This window comes from Herpailurus yagouaroundi, unplaced genomic scaffold (genome assembly GCF_014898765.1).
Source record: "Herpailurus yagouaroundi ecotype Mexico unplaced genomic scaffold, PumYag 183, whole genome shotgun sequence".
Classification (NCBI taxonomy): domain Eukaryota; kingdom Metazoa; phylum Chordata; class Mammalia; order Carnivora; family Felidae; genus Herpailurus; species Herpailurus yagouaroundi.
This window is the reverse complement of record NW_024412414.1, coordinates 1,271,986-1,281,318: the sequence shown is the minus strand read 5'-3', so window position 1 is coordinate 1,281,318 and position 9,333 is coordinate 1,271,986. Positions and strand designations below refer to the sequence as shown.

The 9,333-nt window shown below is 44.0% G+C and overlaps 1 protein-coding gene across 5 annotated transcripts in view; it reads right to left on the bottom strand.

The window, feature by feature from the left end:
* Nucleotides 1-9,333, bottom strand: part of CUNH3orf20 (chromosome unknown C3orf20 homolog) — a 104,841-nt gene that overhangs the window by 93,284 nt on the left and 2,224 nt on the right. For all 5 annotated transcript variants that reach the window (XM_040491885.1, XM_040491887.1, XM_040491888.1 and 2 more), the window contains exons 2-5: nucleotides 4,752-4,822; nucleotides 1,882-1,938; nucleotides 968-1,625; nucleotides 71-211 (exon numbers count right to left, since the gene is read on the bottom strand). In XM_040491885.1, the coding sequence (XP_040347819.1) occupies nucleotides 71-211; nucleotides 968-1,439 (613 nt within the window). In that variant the 5' untranslated portion in view covers nucleotides 1,440-1,625; nucleotides 1,882-1,938; nucleotides 4,752-4,822. The remainder of the gene's footprint in view (nucleotides 1-70; nucleotides 212-967; nucleotides 1,626-1,881; nucleotides 1,939-4,751; nucleotides 4,823-9,333) is intronic.

Below are 9,333 nucleotides of genomic sequence, written 5' to 3'. Positions count from 1 at the left end.
GATTTGACCTTTCTATTGCATTCTTAGTGGCACTATTCGAACTTCTAAGGGCCGAAGCTTGGGTACCCACCTTTCCCTGTCTGTCCGGCACCATAGCTACTTTTTCCAATTGTGCTGATCAGGTAGTCAAGAGCCATCTCCTTGGCATTGACGTGGAGGAGCAGGCTGGCCTCCACGAAGCGTCTTGTGATGTCCAGAGGATTGGCACCTACTAAAGGAATCATTGAAGCAACTCATTTTCCTCCCAGCACAGGGCTAATGCTTCCAGGAAAAGACTTCTGTAAATGGCCCAGGAAATAAGGGTAGAGGGAAGCTCTATTCCTAGGGTAAGCAAGTGAGGGTCTTTTAATAGAAGGGTCTCCTTAATGGAAGGGTCTCGAATTCCCAAGACCTGTCAGGTGGCATTTTGCTCTCTACCCCCCTTACCCTTCTCTCTTCCTACCCACAGGCTAGGGTCCTGGTGCCATTAGTATTTAAAATAACATCTAGAAAGTTCTAGAAGCATCTAGAAGGCTCAATTACTGATATGGCTCTATCTTCCCTCCTTGATCTTGGGGTTACACCCTTACCATGGATGGTCTTGCTAAACACCAATCAGCCCTCTCAATTCACCCCCTCTTCCTGGGTGCTGCCTCTCTCCACCCTTCATTTCTACAAACTCCACCCTTCAGTGCCTCTGGCCTCACACTGTTCTCCATAGCCTACCTTCCAGTCTGAGCTCAGCAATACTGGGGGAATGGGAGAAAAAAGTAAAGAACAGTTTGGGGGCAGAGGATGACTCTTGAGGGGGGTTGTGGGACAGGGTTCGATTCCTATGGCAGACCCATGGCTGCCACCTATCCCTAGCATATTCTTATACACCTGGCTGGGGGGGCTATGGTGGCTGTGGTGGACACACACACATCGGTCTGGGTAGATCCTTCTGGGCTCAGAAAAAATGGAGAAGAATCTGGTGAGCCAGTCTTACCAGATACAGACTCCACCATGGCCTTCATCTTCAGGGTGAGCAGCTCTGTCAGCAGGTGGATGGACCGCCGCTGGAATTTCTGCAGGATTTCCCGGCTGGAGTGCACCAGATGGCCATGGGTGGGAGAGTGGGTGAAGCTGGCGGGCCCAGTGGGTGTGGGCAGTGACAGAGGTGGTAGTACTGGTGGGGGTGCCTTCTTCTGGACAGGGGCCTGCATGGAGGTTGATTCCATAAGCACCACAGGTGGGGATCCAATGCTGATCTCCAGGCCCAGGATGTCAGACGCAGTAGGTACCATGGGGTCGGCAGTGAGTTCCTCCCAAGTGAACTCAAAGATGTTCCTGATGCCCTTAGGTACAGAAATGCCTGCATTCCGGCAAATGATGAGCAGTTTGGAGATGCAGGCCAGCAGCCTGGGGGCCAAGGCTGTGTATTGCTGATACAGTTCTCTGTTGCTCTTGATGTCGTTCATGTTGCTAGAGTATGCATGCTGCTAGGTAATACTGTCCATCTCAGATAAGATGGACCTTCAGCTGTAAAAAGTCAGAGCCCCCTGAGAGGTGAATGAGAGCGAAAAATTCTTACCTAAGGTGAAGCCTTGGAGACAAACAGAATGGAAGTGCTGAAATGGACTTTACAGGTCATTGAGCCAGTGGTCCTATCCAGGGAGGATAAGGAAGTAACTGGTCACTCCTCACACAGTAGGGCAAAGGGATGCCCCTCTTCCCTTTTCTTCCCAGAGACAGCAACAGATAAACCCACATTGATGAGTCGCTTTGGGAAGGGCCTTTGGGGATGACCAGATTCCAGAAATGGTTCCAGGGACAGTCATACAAACCAAGTACCTCTTGGGAGGGACCCTGCAGGGCTGGAGGAGTGGAAAGGATGGGGAAGGGCGAAAGGTTCCACCGTACCTTTTATAGTTAGAGACCTGACAGCGAGAGATCTTCTTGTAATTTAGTAATAAAAATCTGCAAAGAACAAAAAGATGCTTTATTGGCTGTGTGGAGGGGGTGATGTGGAAGTTCCTGGTGGTGATGCAAGGGTGGGCATGCAATTATTCAACATGTACATCCAAGGGCAGACAGAGAATACATTTTCTCAATTCAATGACTAATATTGGCCACATTTCATCAAAGCAAGGTTTTAAGCAATTGATTGTAAGATGCACCATTGTACAAGAAAGAAAAAAAATCAATGTAAGATGCCACTGACTATAAGACATATCACAATTTAAGAGATGTTAAAATGGGGGAAATGCCTATCTTAAAATCAATGAACTATAATAAATATTTCCCCACTTTAATAGAATTTCTTGAGGGCTCTGCATGCTCATCAAGTAGACATGTGTGGGGTAGCAAAGAAGCATATTTGTGTCTGGGTCATCTGAACACCATTAGGTGCTATGGTGGTTGTTACCCTTACTTCTAAATTGTGTTTTATTCGTATTTTCTCAATATATATCAAAAATAGATCACTGGTTGGAGTGCCTGGCTGGCTCAGTCAGAAGAGCATGTGACTCTTGATCTTGAGGTCACGAGTTCAAGCTCATTGAGTATAGAGATTACTAAGACAAAAAAAAATCAACTTAAAAAAATAGAACACCAATTGAAGAGAGGGAGTGTGAAGAACAGTTTGATAAACACAAAAATAGCTGGGAAAATCCACAGATAGACTTTGAGGGTTTTGTAATCAGATCTGAAAGTTTCATTTATCTAATCAAAATGAACCCCATAAGGACATTCTTTAGTAGCATATCAGTCTAAAATACATTGACAAAAAATGTAAAGTCCACTTCTTAATCTTGCGCTACACAAAAAGGATGATTTTTTTTTTTTTTTTAATTCCAGAGGGGCTTTGTGAGAATATGAGCCTCTGCAAAAGATGCTGAAGAATCCAGAACATGTCACAAAAGCTGACCTAAGGGAAGCTTAGAGCAGACGGGGTAGGGTCCTCCCCCACCACCTTTGCCAGCATTTTCCATGCCATGCAGGCCAGCTGCCCTGTGGTCTGACTTCAGTGGCCCCCAACCAGTAACACCGGCTGAGGAAGGACTGCTGGCCAGTGCCTTCTGGTAATCCTTGTCACCACAACCTTCCATCCTGACAACCACTCCCTCACGATGTCCAAGGTGCCTCTTCTCCTGCCAATCTTCCCTCTTTCATTTCTCAAACCATGCCCCCTGGAGCCACCCCAAAGTCACCCGTGGGGTATACAACCGGCATATACCAGAGCACGCTCAGGGTCACGATCTGGTGCGACCACCCTGGGGTGAGATTATTCACTTTCCCAATTCACTGATGAGGAATCAGAGGGAGACAGAGCTCCTAATCAGGCAGGAGTTGCCTATATGCAAAGTCTTGGCACAGAAGCTGTCCAAGCACACTGTGATTTCCCCACGGCCTTCGAGCTGCCTCTGCCCATATATCAGCAACAAAATCCCCAAGGAACAAGAGCTCCATAGAGCAAACCCTTATGACATCCTGGTTTACAGAGAAGTGGCTTCCTATGTCTATTTGCTGACCCCCTGGCATCTCTATTCCTCAGCTTTGGAGACTCAGAAAAAAATAGTTCATTTTTTAAATGAGAAGTCTGCAGAACAAAGAAACCACTCAGAATCTCCATCATCTGGGCAACCAGCCAGATGGATCTGACCCTGACCAAGCAAGGCAGATTTTTTTTTTTTTTTTTTTTAAGCTAAGACTCAAATGAAGAGAAGACAAATACAGTCCTTGAAATGTTAACTGGTTTGGGGAACTTCTCCCCACCCTCCCTACCAGTTCATTTCTTTTGAAGTTAACTTTGAAGATAAGTCTTACAAACAGATAAAAGCTGGTTTTTAAAGCGACTTTATTGAGGTATAATTCACACGCCATACAATTCACCCTTTTAAAAGTGTACGGTGGTTTTTAGTATATTCAAAGTTGTGCAATGAACACCACTGTCTAATTTTAGAACATTTTCATCATCCCCAAGAGACATTCATTAGCAATCGCTCCCCATTCCCCCTCACTCCTAGGCAACCACTAATCTAGTTTCTGTCTATAGATTTGCCTGTTCTTGGCATTCCACATAAATGGAATCATACACTATGTTGTCTTTTGTGACTGTCTTCTTTTAGTCAGCATGTTTTCAAGGTTCATCCATGTCACAGAATGTGTCAGTACGTCATTCATTTTTATGGCAGAATAATATCCCATTATATGGATAGACCACAATTTGTTGATCCACTCATTATTTGACGGACATTTTGGTTGCTTCTACTTTGGGCTATCATGAATAGTAATACTATGAACACTCGTGTACAAGTTTTTGCGTGGATGGATGTCTTCACTCTCCTGGGTGTATATCTAGAAGTGAAATTGCCAGGTCATATGGCAACTCAATGTTTAACATTTTAGACCATCAGACTGGTTTCCAAAGTGGCTACACCACTTTACAGTCCCACCAACAATGTAGGAGGATTGTAATCAATCCAGGTCCTTGTGAACACTTGTTACTATGTCTTTTTGATTCTAGAGCCATTCTAGAGGGTGTGAAGTGGCATCTCATTGTGATTCTGATTAGCATTTTCCTAATGCCTAATGATGGTGAGCATCTTTTTGTGTGTTTATTGACCAATTTATATCTTTTTTATAGAAGAGTCCATTTGCACCTAAAAGCTGTTTTTTAAAAGAAAAATGTCATTTAAAATTTGCTATTACCATACACTTACTTTATTTACATGATATTTAAGTATGATAATATAATCAACATAAATATTATATTTATAATTTCTACTTACCTGTATTTATTGCCATATATTTATCTCTTCAAAATTCAGCTAGATGTACCCATGTGACTAAATTCTGGCCTCTGAAATGAAAGCAGAGCTTCTGGGTAGGACCCTGAGACATGTTTTTACAGGAAGCTACCTTCATGGACTTGCTCTTTCCTCACAGCCGTTCTCTTTCCTCCTCTCTGTAGCTCAAGCAACCATGAGGTTACCTTGCAGAGGGAAGCCACGCATTAAAGGGGGCTGAGCAGAGTGCCGGAGCCTGGGCTCCTGATGACACAGCGACACCCCCACACCAACAATCAGCCACCGACCTCTAAACTGGTTTCACAGGGCAGAATGAACCACTTTATTCAGATCTCTACCCTTGCAGTCAAATGTGATTCTTGACTGACAACCAGCCATGTTGGAACACCATCCCACCCTCCTTTCTATGTAAACACTTTTTATGATTAGGTCATTCATTTTTCCATCACTGAGACATGGGCCTTGCCCTCAACTAGCTCAACGTTTAACAGGCAGGTCGGACTTAGAAAATTGACTCATAGACTATAGGATAAGGGTCACACTACAGAAACATATACACAGGCCATGAAAACCCAAAGAAAAGGATCTAATGGAAGCAGCACTGAAGATGGTTATAAAAGATGAGCGGAGGTTGCTATGCAGATGGGAAGGAGAAGGCATTCTAGGCAAAAGGAACAATATGCACATGGGAACAGAAGCATCGAAAGTATGGTGGGCTCAGAGCACTGCAAAACACATCAGCATGATTGGGGTCTGTGGGAGAATAGTAGACAAAGTTGGAAAAGTGGTCTCACATCAGATCACCAAAGGCCTTGCCAAAGAAGGTCATGCCAAAGAATTTGCATGTTATGCAACCAAATATTCAAATGTATTGTCTTTAATCACTAATTGTGTCCCATGTGGCAAATCTCATCTCTGCAAATGAAGAGCAGGGGCCGTGTCTTCTCTCTCTTTCATAGTGTCCATATTATTAACTACAGTGCTGCTATAAGCAACTGAAAACTATTTGCGGCATCGAAGTCCCATGAATAGCCTGAAAGACCCATGCGGGTGGCCATAAGCAAAGTTTCAAGAAACACCTCCCACAAAGAAATGAAAGGATCATGCAATAAGTTTATAAAAGCATATAGAAGATGACCACAGGCCCAGGGGCTTCTTCATTCCATTTACTTACTGTCTGGCTGCTCTGTCCCAGAGGATAGATCTGAGGGGAGAAGCATGCACACAAAGCTACAATGACAAGTCAGAGTGTTCTCTGCAAGGGAGAACGGAAGCCCAGAGAAGATAGTTACCACTGGGTAGTGAAGAGCTTAGGCTAGGTGACCTTGAACCCAGCACTTGGATCTGTGTGATATTCTCAAGGGCACTAGTCCCCACCTCCCAGGACTGTGAGGAGTAAGTGTGGTGATGCATGTACAGTGCTGGCGCAACTCCTAGCACACAGTTAAGTGCTCCACGAATGTTAAATAGCAAACGGAAATTATTTGGAGCGGTCCAAAAAGGTTGCACAATGGAAATGACAGAAACTGCTCTGGAGACAAGCTGACTAGGAAACAAGGTGAGGAAGAGCATTCCAGGTGATGGGAACGGCACTTGCTCAGGGCAGAGGCTCTAAACTGCCTGGCAAGTTTGGGGAACTGGAAGTAAGTAGAGCGGGTGATGGGTTAGTGTCGAGTGGGGAGGGGCCGTGCGTGGGAGGGGCAGAAAGGGGCCAGCTGTAAAATGATGAGCCTGGACTTCATCTTGCAGGTGATGGGAAACCATGGAAGGACTGCCAGCAGAGATGGCGTCTGTATTTTAGGGTACTCCTCCCAGGGGCTGGCAGTGTGGTGGGAAGGAGTGTAAGAAGCCCAGCTGCTGTAGAGATTAGCCAAGGAGAGGAACCAAATCACAGCACCCTGATTTCTGCCTACAGGACAAAGGGATTTCTAGTCCTTGGTGCACCCGGAAGGGTACTTGAAAAATACAGACACAGCAAGCTGAGCACAAGCAGAACACGGGTGAAAAGTGGGAAAGTTCTGAACAGGCTTTGGGAAAAGCAAGTGCATGTAATCAGAAGGAAGCTGGACGGGGGGTGAGGAATCGGGTGTAGGTTTAGAAGAAAACCGGGCATCCTTCCTTCCCATTATTGGCACTGACCCAAGAATATATCTTTTAGAAGTTTATACAGCTGTATACTTAAAAACAAAAAGCTGTAAACTTAGCCCTCTCAGGTCACCTGGTCCTGGCTTTCTTTGCTATTTTCTCTAGTTTCTGGCTCTCTGTAGTTTCAATCAGAAATGCTTTGATAAAGACAGAAAGCAGTGCAGATGTAACTGCGTGCCTGCAATCAGTGAGCAAGCCCAGCTTTAGGCTAGGACAGGCATGAGAATGAGCCCTCACTCAGTGCACAAAAGACGGGGAGATGGGACTAGGAAAATTAACAGACACTGTCCTCTCTGCTATTCAATATAGAAAGCATGTTCTGGACAGATGCTTGAATTCTCTAGGCAGATGAGAAGAAGAAAGGGCTGAGCTGGAGACAGAAGTGATCTGAGAGGAAGCAGAGTGGGGGCCAGCGCACATGATCAAGCTTAACCACCTGCCACCGAGGAAGGTTTACACAGGAGACTGAAACCTTATGGTTACTGCTTATCCTAGAGCAGAATTCACTTGCAAACCACCTGCATCCTCCACCAGGGAGATTTATCACAACATCAAGGGCCCTTATTAAGATGGTCTCCCGGCAAGACCCATCAAGGAACATAAAAATGATCGTCCCTTTGACCCAGTAATCTCACTTCTGAAAATAATGCTCAAAGGGATGATTTAAAAGGAGAGAAGCTACTGGAATAAAGACCAATGCTGGCTGAGCCAAACAAAAAAGATGCCTATAGCCACTTCATTCCTAATACTGAAATAATGCACCCAGCCAACAACTGAGGAAGGGTGTAACAATGATGCAGATGAATCTGATGAACTATCAGGTACCAATTAAAAATATCTGAGCAGCTCAGTTTCAAACATGTTAAAAAAATTTTTTTAATGTTATATTTACATTGGTTACGTATACCTTAAAACTTATGCAGGTCATTGGAAGCAGGGACAAAAAGCCTTTCCTAAGGTAAAGATCTTTGCAAATTATGAAAAAATGCTCAACATCAGGGAAATGCAAATCAAAACCACAATGGGGTATATCATGTCACACCTGTGAGAATAACTATTATCAAAAGGACAAAAAATAACAGGTGTTGGGGAGAATTTGAAAAAACTGGAACCTTGGTACACAGTGGGAATGTAAACAGGTGCAGCCACTATGGAAAACAATGTGGAGGCTCCTCAAAAAATTAAAAATCGAACTACCATATGATCCAGGAATTCCACTTCTGGGTATTTATCCAAAGAAAACAAAAACACTAACTGGAAAAGATATACGCAGTCATGTGTTAACTGCAGCATTATTTACAATAGCCAAGATATGGAAGCAACCTAAGTGTCCATCGATGGATGAACGGAGAAAGAAGATTTATATACACAGTGGAGTATTATTCAGCCACAAAAATAAGGAAATCTTGCCATATGCCACAACACGGGTGGGCTCTGAGAGCATTACGCTAAGTGAAAGAAGTCAGAGAGGCAAGTACCCTATGATCTCTTACATGTGGAATCTAAAACAAATACAAAACAAAAACAAAAACCAAGCTCACAGGAACAGAGAACAGATTGGTGGTTGCCACAGGCAGAGGATGGAATGGACGAAACGGATAAAGGGAGTCAAAAACTGCCAAGTTCCAGTTATCAAATAAGGAAGCCATGGGGATGTAATGTATAGGATGGTGACTACAGTTAACACTGGATTACATATTTGAAAGTTGCTAAGACAGTAGACTTCAGAAGTTCTCATCACAAGAAAAAGAATTCTGCAACTAGGTGTGGTGATGGAACTAGGATTCCTGAGATGGAGCCCTACATCGGGCTCTGCACGGACAGTGTGGAGCCTGCTTGGGATTCTCTCTCTCCCTCTCTCTCTCTGCCCTTCCCCTACTTGCACACACATATACTCTCTCTCCCAAAATAAAAAAAAACCTAAAAAAAAAAAAAACAAAAAAACAGGAACAGAATACAATGTACCCCAAGGAAAATGCTTATCACCAGGCAAAACTGCCACCAAGCAGGTGAGCTTTCAGAATTAGGAAGAACGTGGTAGTTAGAAATATGGAGAAATAAATTTTTTAAATTAAGGATGAAAAAGAAGTAGTATTTCTGACCAATCCCGTCACTGAACAAACATACATTTACCATGCATGAATATATAAATGGAGCCCAGGATTTAAGAAACAGGGTAACAGATCAATATTGGGCCTGAATGACAGGTTTTCACTAAAACACCTTGCTTCATTCCATGAATTTTCCAGTTTTCCTAGACAATGATCTACACCCATCACATCAGTCTCTTCCCCACCAACCCCAAACTATAAACGTTAAGCTAGACGTTCACAACCTACACTAGCAAAATGCCTCACCAAGGCAAAGACCGGGCGGGAGGGCTGGGGGAGTTTCATTCTCTCTCCCAGTTTTCAGTGGG